Source organism: Carcharodon carcharias, chromosome 19, assembly GCF_017639515.1.
Source record: "Carcharodon carcharias isolate sCarCar2 chromosome 19, sCarCar2.pri, whole genome shotgun sequence".
NCBI lineage: Eukaryota > Metazoa > Chordata > Chondrichthyes > Lamniformes > Lamnidae > Carcharodon > Carcharodon carcharias.
The window spans coordinates 40,656,634-40,669,832 of record NC_054485.1 but is presented as its reverse complement, the minus strand read 5'-3'; the positions used below and the strand labels follow the sequence as shown (position 1 = coordinate 40,669,832).

Sequence of the window (13,199 nt, the reverse complement as noted above, 5' to 3'; positions counted from 1 at the left end):
TCCCACCACTTAAAACATCCACATTTAAATTTGGAGTCTAAATATATCAGCCTGAATGTGGTAACCATTAGCTATTTGCATTCATGTCACTTTCCCAAAGCTGTTGGTTATCATGTCTTAAGTGTTCAATTTATTTGGGTAGAAACAGCGATTCTTACTCATGAGTTCGTACCTTGCAGACTTGGTCTAAGACATTTTAATTTATCTGCTTGGGAATTACACAAGTTATCAGAGTCACATACAAAAGAATGCATTTCATTTCTGTTCAGATTTATGAGCAGCAACGTGTGAAATATCAGTGCTGAGAAACTGATAACTTCTCCATTCACTTTTGTGTCCATCATGGTTTCTGGGCATTCCAAGAGGCATTGTGGCAGGGGGTGAGGGCATTTGCAGCTCGTTTCACTTCACCTGTGGTGCTCAGCAAACCTGCTGTGCACATTCCTCTGGCCCTCACTTCAAGGCCTGTCTCCTCATTGCCAAAGTTGGCAGCAGTAGCTGATTGTATTTGCAGTGCATGCTTGGTTGCATTGGCAGGCCGGATGCACCTTCTGTTTTAATAAAAATACAATACTGCAATGCCAGAAATCTGAAACAAAAACAGAAAATGTTGGAAAAACAGTTTTTCCTGCGCTTTCTGTTTTTGTTTTGCACTTTCTATTTGTTTGGCTGAATCCTCTGCCGCATCTGCTTCCGTTTCACCTTGGATTGGAGACCCAGCGTGCACAGGGAAGCCCAGAAAAGATCACACAGTTGTTGCACTGTTCCCTGCAATTACAGGTCTTATGAAACTCTTTGGCCAGGATTTTCCAGCCCTGTGGTGGCGGACTGAACCCGCCGCCGGTCATTCGGTGGCCCAGCCAAAAATCCGTTGACTTTTGGCTGGGGCCGGACGATCCCGCCCCTTATCTTGGTTTAATGGCTCGCCCTCAAAACCTTTCATTGCCATTTTTAAAAGCATTAATCCAGATATTAAAAGTCTTTATTTTATTTTTCCCGCTCCACCATATTCTGTTGTCCATTTTGAAAACGTGTCAGTCAACATATCATAGTGGGAGAATCACATTCACACAAACACACCTACTGTAAGATGTTGGAATTGTGCCTTCATCACAAGGACTGTAGCAAAAGAGAAGGCCCAGCAGCAGCTTTAGGGGAAATTGGAGAATGGCAGTAAGTGCTGGCCTTGTCAGAGACACCCATATCCCAATAATTATTGCTTCAGTTAAGACTTCTACACAATGTGAATCATCCTCCATGAGTCAATATATAAATGGTTCCAATTCAAAGGAGTCAACTCAAACCATCTGCCACAGATACTTTGGCAGAACAGAAATATTCTTGCAGCGAGCTGAATTTGTTCTCCTATCTGCATATTTAGAAGAAGTCCTGACTGTTTGTTCAAGCTGCTTGTTTAATCCTGGTTATCACCAACTTGGTAAAGCTTCTTTCCTATATGTTCTGATCCTCCCTCATTGTCCTGTATTAACCTGTCCAGTATCTTAAAGTTTACTGATGTAAAAATCTCCAGATGAGTAGCCTTTAAAGACAGAAAATGCTGGAAAAACTCAGCAGGTCTGGCAACATTTGTGGAGAGAGAAACAGAGTTACTATTTCAAGTCCAAAATGACTTCTTCAGAACTGTTCCAGAATTCCGAAAAAGAGTCATATTGGACACAAAACAGTAACTGTTTCTCTCTCCACAGATGCTGCCAGACCTGCTGAGTTTTTCCAGCATTTTCTGTTTTAATTTCAGATTTCCAGCATCCTCAGTATTTTGCTCTTAGTTCAGCCTTTAGGAGTAGTCCAATCTGAAATATTGATTCTCCTTCCATGGTTTAGGATGATATTAGTTTGCTCTGGCTGTCTCTGTATACATTCTCCATTGCTCAGCATACAGACCTTGTCTTCTTGAAGCATGATTTTATCAACTGCACCTGATTTTTTTTTTTCTAGCTGAAATGCTTTTTTTAAAATTTCATCCACAATATGCCTTTGTCTCGGCCTGAAGGCTTTGATCTATTTTGGAATTCTCCTCAGCTGGAGCTTATGACAGTGGATCTGCTGACTGTCGATTTTGCCTTTATGTATGAAATCATCTGCAGAAATTTGATGACATGTGGGTGAAACCATTGTATCCTGGAGGTAGTTCCATCAATGTTGAAATGGGTCAGAGAGGCATTAATAGATCACTGTATGCCCCACCTCAATATGGAAAGATTTTCTAATGAGGCACTGTATTCATAAAGTCCTTGCCCATTCCCATCACACCACTCACCCCCACCCCACCCCCCCCCCCCCCCCACTCCTCTTTTTCTTTAAGTGCATCTGTAATGGGCTTTAACATCCAGTATCTGCTACTGGAAACCAATAACCTTGCTTGGATTCTCTCCAAGGTATAAGGACTTTCGCCATGCTCAAATCACTTAGACCAGGAATCATCCTGACAGCATTTCTCTGCAACTTTTCTAGAAGCAAAATGTCTTCCTTGAAGTGAGGGCCTAAATGATACCTAGTATTTCCGAAGAGATCTCACCAAGGCCTTGTATCACTGTGCTTCTAATCTTATACTAAACAACTCAAGCAGTATAACTAAGGAGTCTGTTTGCTTGGCTGACAATCTTTTAGTGTTTAATCTTTTAGTGTGCAGTCACTTCCAATTGTCCTTCCCTCCATGACTGTTTATAAAAATCCATGGCTTAATAAAAATGTATTCATGGGATAAGGGTGTTTTGGCAAGGCATTGACGATCCCTTAATTGCCCTTGAGAAGGTGATGCTGTTACCCTCTGTACCTGCATTTTGTACACCTATATACATAACTGCACACTTAGCTACATGACTAATCATGGGCCCATTTCCCAATCAATTTTCTCTTTGCACTTATGCTTCTGTGATTTCATTCCAAGTTTTTCAGGGGATCTCCTAAACATAACTTCTACAGGCAAGAAATGAACTTCTACTGCAATCATGTATTAATGCTATGAGACTGCCTTCTCCTCCCAATCAAACCAGAATGCAAAGGATCAGCTCCATAGGATGCCAAATGTTTCAGCATCATTCAGTAAACTGTAAGCCAACAAGCCCATCTGTAAGAAGAAATCAATGATAATTCAAACTACATTTTTAAAGATCCTGACAATAGATTGATTATCTGCTCCATTGCGGCTGTAAACAATGCACATCCCTTAAGCCATATGCAGCTTGCTGTTCAACCTCAGGGGCTCTGTTTAACTGAACAATCTACCAGTATCTATCATGTAAACTCATTAGCACTGTGCTGGGAAGATGAATATTTGAATTATTTTTTGGCAGCAGGAATCTGGAGAAATGTGTGTACCTCTGAGAAATTTGTGAAGACTTATGCAAGACAATGGTTGGGGAAATCTGTCAAAAGCTGGTTGTCACACATAGAGAGATTAGAGCATCATTTGATCCATGAAAGCCCATTTACTTCAGTTGGCAGCTGTGGAGTGAGATATTAAGTTTGTGTGAAAGCTGGCATGGAATTCGTTTCACATTGAATCTTGGCACTGGAGGGACTTTGACGTTGGTACCGATGAGGCCAACCTTTATTTTCCTCTAAATTTACATCTTCCCCCTCCCCCTCTGTGATACCTGGCAATGATATTAGCCAAGATTCTTGCTTACCCACCAAAACTAAAGATATTCTTTCAGTGACTATTCAGCAATGTACGCAAGAGGACACAGCGGAGGTGATTAAAGCATCCTAATTACCTTCCACCCTTTGCTTCTTGAATGTATGCCTAAGGCTAAATCTTTCCATGTGGGCGGATATAAACAAGTATCCCAGTAAGTAAGAGGCCGGTGTACTGTTGTTATTGCCATTAAGAATTTGCCATCCCATTCTGCTGACTTACTTCGAAAGGAAAAATAAATTGCTGTTTTATGATTGATGGTGTTAATTAAATCCCTTTTTGGGTCAATTTCAGCAACAGTTGGAATGAGCCAGGCTCACTTCTCTCTGTTGGTTATAAGGTCCTACATGAAATTCGTTTGGTATTCGCCATCAAGCTCCTAGTGTGCGCAAGTCTACATTCCAAAACTAGCCATTTATTCTGCAATAATTAGCACTGAACTAGCAATCTCAGCCAGATAAGCTGTGAGGCCGGCTGGTGCGTGAAATAAAAGTGTCACCCTGGTGCTGGAGAGGGTTTTTTTCTTGGACCAGAGTAAAATAAATTTCACTCTGCTTCGGGCTAGTGTTGGCTGTCGCTGCTGGGGAGTCCTTGATGCTGACATCCAAATTACAATGTGTTTTATCGGCAACAGCGACATCCCTCATCTTCAACAGCATAAAAGAAAAACTGAAACAGAAAAAAAAATTTCAGAGCTCACTTTTTAAAGGGTCCTTATTCCATATCAAATGATACCTTAGCAGGATAACTTGTACATTGCAGTGTTCTTTTGTTTGTGCAGGGTATATATTAGTTTATAGCAATGGTTCTCATACAGCTTACAATACAGCAATACAATCTGAGTGAATAATACACCATTAATTATTCAAAATCAAAGGGAAATTTAGCAGGGAATCTATAAAATTAAATGATGATTAAAAGCTATTGCTAGTAGCTCTGTCACAGCGTGTGTCTGAAATTCTTTGTGCTAATGGGCAGCAAGAACTGGATATAGGTAACCAGGTTCACTTCATCTCACTAATGATGTGACAACTTCAGTCAGAATTCCATGCAGCCAGGAATCCCCTATACCCGAACTCCCAGCCAGGACTCCACCATTCCCTAACTCGCAGCCAAGAATCCACTGCTCCCTAACTACTAAACTTTTCTGTATCATTATTGGTCAGCCAGTGAATTCTGATACATTTGATCCCAAACCTCCCTTGTCTCACCTTCCTTCTCTTTGGAACAGGCAAGTCCAGATCCACAGTGGTGCAGTCCTTACCCTTTGCAGTCCTTAGCCCTCACAGTGCTTATCTCACACAATACTTCCCCTCGCAGTGTTTTCCCCTTGCAGCATTTGCCTCTTGCAGCATTTAACCCTCACAGCTTTTACCCCCACAGTTCCTACCCCTCGCAGCACTCGCCCCTCACTGTGCTCACCCCTTGCAGTACTTACCCCATGCAGTCCTTTCCCTTTGCAGTCCTTGGCCCCAACAGTACTTACATCTCAGAGTGTATACCCATCACTGTCCTTCCTCCTCGCTGTGCTTTTCCCTTCCTTAGCTCCCATATTCTTTGTTTTTAAAGGTGCTTATCAATTGAGAAAATCACCACTTATGGTGTTTACCACTACAGTTACTTCCAATTTACCATGAACATCTCTCGATCAGTGATTACAAGACAAATTACTATGTTTACAGTGCCCTTCTAACTGACAGTTTATGGTTCATAATGTTATCTCATTCCACCTACTCCTCCCCCATAATATTCATAGTTGCGCTAAAAATTAATCCCTTAATTTGCTGGTTTAGAAGTGAAAGTTTCTAGTGTCCTTCTGCTGTCAGTAAAATTAGGCTGATTTGTAGTTTAGCAGTTCTTGCATGTGCACCAATGAAAAGCATGGGACAAACCAGGTGATTTGCCCAAATGGCTACAAGCATCACAGACTGAGGTTCTCAAAGACAGCAGGTTTGTGCTTTGTGTCTTCTGATCTGATTCTGATGGTTGGAATGGCAAAGATGCTGTGAGGGTAGAGACAGTTATTGCAAGAAAGCTTTGTAAATTACCTGCTGTAAAATAGAGCAGAATTTATAAATCAGTGACTATTTTTATAATGTAGCATTTATTGTATGAGTAGGTGTGGGAGGGACTCAATGAAGAATAAACAGCTTAATCTTTGGTTTCCAAGCAAGCAGGCAGTGAGTTAATTTACTCACTATTGTTTTTGAAAGAAGCCTGGAGCTGGAGATTATAAAAGTAATTAGAAGATGCAATAGGTAAATGTGTCAGTTCCATTTATCAAAAGAGATTTCATCTTCATTCACAGAACTGGGCAAAAGGGTGCTTTATAAATGTGAACAAAATCATTCATTAAAATCTGTCAAATAGTGGCTGTAAGGAGTGTATAGATTTAGTGTGTGTATGCGAGACACAGACGGACATTCAGGAATGCAACGTTCAGAAGGCATAGAGAGAGATAAGAATACATAAAACCACAAATAAATCCCTTATTCTGTAGACTGCAACATTTAAAAGGGGCAAAGAGTTGACGGAGGAGGACTTCTGAGTCAAGAGCAACAGTAAAAGCTAAGATGAAGCTTCTGACCCCAGACACTCTATCTGAAGGAGAAAGGAAAGGGTATCAGTTGAAAGAGTAATAAGTTTGTCAGTGTTGTTGTTGTAACTTGGATCAGTTTTATTGTTGCAGTACTTGGTACATTCTCATGTGTGTTTACAGAAATGAACTAATTGAGTATTGGCACTGCTCTTACCTGATGTTGACAAAGTTGTCTTAATCAAGACTGTCCAGCATCAGTGTTTTGGGACGAGATTGATGAGCATTCCATAAATGCAACACAAAGGAACCAATCTGATCTCAAGTGAGAAAGTCTCAGCATGGGAATGGAAACCACTCTATGATACAATCCCTTACTATTACTAAAATAGATTAGTGGACAAAGGTCTTTACAAGAAAATAATTGATTGAGACAAACTGAGACATGTTGTAAAAGCCTGTCCACCATCTACAAGGCACATGTCAGGAGTGTGATGGAATACTCCCCACTTGCCTGGATGAGTGCAGCTCTCACAGCACTCAAGAAGCTCAACACCGTCTAGGACAAAGCAGCCCACATGTTTGGCACTCCAACCACCATCTTAAACATTCACTGCCTCCACCACCAATGCACAGAGGCAGCAGTGTGCACCATGTACAAGATGCACTGCAGCAACTCACCAAGGCTCCTTCAACAGCACCTTCAAAACCCGTGACCCCTACCACCTAGAAGGACAAGGGCAGCAGATGCATGGGAACACCACCACTTGCAAGTGCCCCATCAAGCCACATAGCATCCTGACTTGGAGTTATATCACTGTTCCTTTATTGTTGCTGGTTCAAAATCCTGAAACTCCCTTCCTAATGGCACTTTTGGTGTACCTATGCCGCATGGACTGCAGCAGTTCAAGAAGACAGCTCACCACCACCTTCTCGAGGGTAATTAGGAATAGGCAATAAATGCTGGCCTAGCCAGCCATGCCCACTTCCTGTGAAAGAATAAATTTTAAAAAAAACTGTGGATTGCACTGGAGGAAAATCAAGCAGAAAATGGGGAACACGGAGGCAAGTTCTGCGCTGGTTAGTGTCAATTTGTCCTTTTATTAAAAAAATAAGTATAGCCTTTTTTGTACTTTCCAAGTATATTTTTGACTAAATCTTTAGACTCTGAGAAAACCATTGAATTTGGCAGTTGGCCTGCGATTTACAGTAGAGAAATAAATGTCACCCTTCTGGGCCCCTTAGGGGAGATTCCTTTTATTATGTCATTGAATTATGGATCCATTTTTGTCATTTTCTTTTCACCATTGGCAGCTGTGTCCTGTGGAAATCCTGGAACGCCACGCAACGCTAGGATAGTTTACAGCAACAAATTGGTCTTTTCGAGTTCCATTACCTATGCCTGTCGGGAAGGCTATTATTCAACTGGTTTGCTAACTAGACACTGTACTGTGAATGGGACCTGGACCAGTGGCCCTCCACAATGCACAGGTCAGCTTTTTATATCCATTTTCTCTTTTGTGGCAGCTTGGTGTGGTGCATATCGAAGTTGAAACTAATATCGTTGAGCTGTGATGATATATTGCATGTCACTTTATACATGTAACATGGAGCATTTTAAGCACTCTTTCTTAAACTAAAAGGAAAGAACAAAGCATGAGGAGAATGTACAACATGCACCAGGGAAAGTGTTCATTCCAGCACAAAAGCTTTCCTCTGGCAGGCAGAAATTTGGCAAGCTGACCAATAGTTCTTATTGCATATTGGGTATGAAAGATAGTGGGATTCATAAATGACGCAGCATTAATTAAGTCACACCATAATACGCTATAAAAGTGACACTTCAGAGGAAGGAAAATGTCAACTTTGGATCAGAAAGCACTGCTCCCTTTTCATTATAGGCACAGGATGTTAAGTGGTTACTTGTAAGTTTCATTATGCCGATTCTGCCCTTTGCTACATTTTCCCTTGAATTTTAAAATTATGCAAACACAACTTATTCAAGTCCACTTTATTCCAACAAACTTTGACCTTATCTACTTTGCTTACGCCTTGAAAACTCTTAATTTTCCCAATAAGGATTTCTTTTATTTCTTAAAAACTTGATATGTATCCAAGTAAACATTAAGTGAAAACACTGGAAACGCACTTCTTATTCATCGGTATCTGAACAGGGAATTTGGATTCTGTTGAAAGCATGGAGCGTTTATCTCCCAGTTGTTGATCGAATCTTCTAGATTTCCACCACTTTCTGTGCTTATTTCAGAATTCACATTTGATTTATATTCTCTTAAATTATGTGGCATAGAAAAGAGTGACAGAACTAAACATTGAAAATATTTCCCTTTCTCTTAAGTTCTCTCTGGCCTTGCAACAAATCTGAACTGAGCTTGTGGGTTGACATACTCTAGCCTTCTGTCAATGACAGTCCTTGAGCTGCTGGCCATTAAGTGCACAAAGTCAGGTCTAGTAAAGTTTTTCCTTAGACAGCGTGATTGGCATAAAGAATTCACTTTGCTGCAGTAACTGAGGAATATACTGGCAGATTGTGGCACAGAGCAATGCTACACTACGCTGCTGTAGTGCACTATACCTTAGTCTGGGTATGGGAAAAACAAAAATGTACTGTATTCTGGGTACTCAACTATCTCATCTCTTGCAGTGATTAATTGTGGTGACCCTGGATTACCAGCCAATGGCATCAGACTAGGCACTGATTTCACCTACAACAAGACAGTGATATTCCAGTGCATGCCTGGTTACACAATGGATCCTTTGCGATATTCTTCTCTCATTTGCACCAAAGACAGAACCTGGAACGGAAGCAGGCCAGCCTGCAGATGTAAGTCAACCATTTGTGAAGATGTACAAGCTAGACATGGATGTTAATTGGCTCGTGATCCTAACTCTGTACTTTAATAAGATCATCTGTTACACATTTTTGCTTCCAGGCCCAACTTTCTTTTTTAATTGTCTACTTATGTATATTTAAGAAGCCTCCTTACATATGAGCGGTTTCAGCAATGACTCTAATTACAGAACAGTAGCACATCGGACTACTAAGTGAAAGATTTGAGTTGAGTAGCCAGGGGTATATTTCTCTCATGAAGTGCTAGAGAAATGAATAAATTGCTGAGAATGATGATCATTATCATAAAATTACTTGCTTCCTTGATTATTCTTCCCTTGGGTGAAGTGCTAAAAAGCAAATAACAAAAACAGAGAAAGGAGAAAAAAATCCTGATGTTAGTAACTGTTTAAGTTCATTGGAGGAAAGCTCATTCTGTGTTTCTCAGAAGAGAGATGGTCAGTGTTTACTTCAGGTTTGACCTGGTGTTAGCTTTTGAACAGAAGATCCAGTTCTCCATGTATTGATACAACACTGGCAGAAACAGTGGACAGAACTTTCCAATGCCGCTTGTAGGGATATTTGGAGATGCGAGGGGTGGGAAAATCGTGGAAAATGACATTGCTTCAGGATCATGACATGATCCCTCTCTCTTCTGGCTTTCCCCAGGCAACATTGAAGGTGAGTGGGAAACCTGCCTGGATCTATTGGGTGAGAGCAATTAAAAAGTTGTTGAGGTTGATAAGAAGCCAATTATGAGATGCTTCAGCTCTGAATCCTGGATTTTCCACCATGGAACTCTGTTTCTTGACCTGTCAGCAACTCACCAGAGTTACTGAGACAAATGCACAATGGGAGGAGCTTCTTCAGTGAAACTGACAAGTTGGGAAGCCTTTGAAGAGCTCCTACCGTGGCCATTGAGAGACTAATAGCCAAAGCACTTCTCTCAAAGAGTGCTTTCTTTTCACTGCTTGACAGGTGATTGTTAACTTCCTGGAAGGCAATTCACCTATCTAGCATTGCACTCACTTCTAGCTGTACTTCCGTACTGCCCGTCTTCACTGCAGCATGGGACCAGTTTATGCAGTTCCACCTTCCATCACTTGGGGTCAAGAGCAAAGGCCACACCACCACCAAAAGCAGCAGCAAGGGCAGCAGCAGCAGCAGCTGGCTTCTCCATAACCGCTCTCACGACATGCGTGAGCACCAGTGCCTCAGGAGGTTCCGGTCCTCATGGCATGTCGCTGCTGATATCTGCAGCTTTCTGGAACAAGGCCTCCTTCCCAATGGACCAGGTGGGTACGTATTCCCAATGGCTGACCAGGGTGCCTGCCACTGGATGGCCACTACCAGCCCTGTCCCCAACCCCTGCGTCTCTGTCCCTCAATAAGCTACACGCACTCTGTCATGTAAGGAAAGATAGCATAGAGGTGTAAGTGTTTTCATTGATTTCTGTGGAGAGGAAGGAAGGACACCATTTGTGGAGATTTACTATGAGGCATAGGTTTGAAAAGGCTACAGGCCATGGAAGATGGGGATGTGAAGTGCTTTTAGAGAGAGGGCTGATTGGAGCGGCAAGATAAGTTGACCTGAGGAATGCCCTGCAGGAGAATGCTGGGTACATCACAGTGTGCAACATGGCACCAGAAAATGTTACAATACTTACCTGTCATGCCTCTGTCTCCAGGTTGGAGGGAACACACTTTTGCTGTTGACTTCCTCGGCCACTTCCATCCATTTCTACTTGGTTGGAGCAGTTGTCCTCTTCCTTCTGCCTTTGGAATAACTCACCTCACTGCAGCCCCTCAGATCCTGCAGGACAACCTCCCAATTTGAGTGAGAGACCCAGGAAGCAGCCTTCCCAAGTCTCCTCTCCATTCCTGTGGTTACTACAGTGTCAAAAATCCAAGTGCGAGTGAGCTTTTCTTATCCATTCTATAGTCCCTTTAATTAGAAATACTTCCTTTTGTCATCCTGCCCGCTCTCCCGAATTGATTGGGCAGCCCGGTGGAGGCAGGGGGATAGTTGGCTTGCTCAGGTAAAATGTGACTGCTGGGCATGATGTTCAAAGAGTCGGATTCCAAACCCAAAAATCATCTCGCCATTCCAGCATGAGCTAAGGTGATAAGATTCCACCCTGTCTAACTCTAATGGATATGATTCACTATTTCGTACCAGACCTGTGACGTTGCTCTTGCTCCCAGTTCAAGTTTATACTTAACTCACATCAGAACCAATCCAGACTCCCACTGTTAGAATCTGGCCTGAATGAGTATGAAAAATGTGAGATATATGGTATTTTCATTATAGTATAAGCAACCGTTTTAAACTTGGGGCTGGATTTTACATGGCCCTGCCAGGCAGGATTTTGGCAGAGGTGTGGTGCGGGGGTCACGTAAAAAAGGGTGGGTGCCTACCCCACCACCTTCCCACCTGTCCCCAAGCTCACCCCCACAATGCGCCATATTTAAATAGGTAATCAAGTGTTAATTAGGCTTGTTACCAAGTTAAGTGACCCTGATAATTCGCTGCCCATGACAGAAAACATTTGCTGTGTGTCAGCAGGCAAGAGGGGGCATTCCGATTTTTTTAAAATAGGTTCTATCTTTGGGACTGCCCTTTTCAGATTAGTAGGCGCCCCCCACCCAGTCTCTTCCTACTGGCCTGTAGCCTTAAATGCACCACTCTGCCCCACCCTCTTCCTAACCTGCCCAAACCCCTCCTGACCAAGTTCCCGGACTTACCTGTTTCCGGGGATCCATTGCTCTTGCTCCTTGTTCCCCGTTGCAGTCCCGGCAGTGCCCGCTAATACAATCTTGGCGCTGCTGAAACTGATGGAGGTGCCAGCCAATCAGATTGGCCAGCTACTCCCAAGGGCGAGACTTCCTCCCCAGTGAGGGTCCAAAGTCCCACTTGGCCCTTGTTTATCCTGCCCGCAGCATGTTATGGTGGTAGGGCAGGCCGACAGGGAGTGGGCCAGCTCAACTCTGACTTTACTTGAAGGGTGGGGGGGGTGCGGTGGTTGGTGTGAGCCATCTGCTCCACTCCCCCGGATTATTCAGACCATGGTAAAATGAATATTGGCCAAATTTGAGCAGTGAAAACAAGCAATTATCATCAATTATTTGGGCAAATTGGTTGTCATTCCCAGCATTAATATTCAAACATGCACCTAGATAAGCAATGTAACATCACTGCTGACATAAACTGTGGCCCTGGCATTCACCTATTTTGTGGGGACCATTCTCTTCACTTTTACTTGTTTACTGTTTCAGCTATATCCCCCTTTAATATATCCACAATAGAGACTGACTTCCATCAATTATACAATCAAGCTTAAAAAAAACCACTAACAGACAGGTTCAACATAAGTTTCTCTTAAATAAAAGTAAAAAACTGCGGATGCTGGAAATCCAAAACACAAACAAACATACCTGCAAAAACTCAGCAGATCCGGTAGCATCTGCGGAGAGGAACACAGTTAACGTTTTGAGTCCGTGTGACTCTTCAACAGAACTAAGTAAAAATAGAAGAGAGGTGAAGCTAACTTCGACAGAGACTGCACAAAGTGAAATAGCCTTAAGTAAATGGTCCCAATCTGTCACATGTATTTTGGATGCATGTCTACATAGAGAATCATTCTTTTGGAAATAATTTACTATCTGTGTTTATAGATAAAAATCAGTCCCTTATCGTCCCAGAGCTGTTGATCCCAGAGACCTTACAAACAATATAAGTAGTGCAATCGCCCGGCCCACTGTTATCAGGTAGAGATAAGGAGAGAACCAGGGAAGAAAGTGCCAGTTTGAATTGGGCGAAGGAGTTGAAGAAAGTTGACAGTCTAAACTCGGAGGAATGGGGAATAGTGAGTGAAGACGAATGGCAACATGAACTGGTGGGGAAAATACAGAGATAAAATAAAAAAACTGCGGATGATGGAAATCCAAAACAAAAATAGAAATACCTGGAAAACTCAGCAGGTCTGGCAGCATTGGCAGAGAAGAGCAAAGTTGACGTTTTGAGTCTTTTAAATGTATTCCGCCCATTGTTTATTTTACTCCACCCCGACTAGAGCTACCTTGCTTGTCCTGCTGTCCACTTTTAATTAGCACATTCTTTTAGATAATATCACCACCTTCAACACCTCTTTGTTCTTT

General features: G+C 42.3%; 1 protein-coding gene across 1 annotated transcript in view; it reads left to right on the top strand.

Moving 5' to 3' along the window:
* Positions 1 to 13,199, top strand: part of csmd2 (CUB and Sushi multiple domains 2) — a 736,338-nt gene that overhangs the window by 647,751 nt on the left and 75,388 nt on the right. Inside the window, exons 53-54 of the mRNA XM_041212915.1 lie at positions 7,509 to 7,685; positions 8,857 to 9,036. Coding sequence (XP_041068849.1) covers positions 7,509 to 7,685; positions 8,857 to 9,036 — 357 coding nt within the window. The remainder of the gene's footprint in view (positions 1 to 7,508; positions 7,686 to 8,856; positions 9,037 to 13,199) is intronic.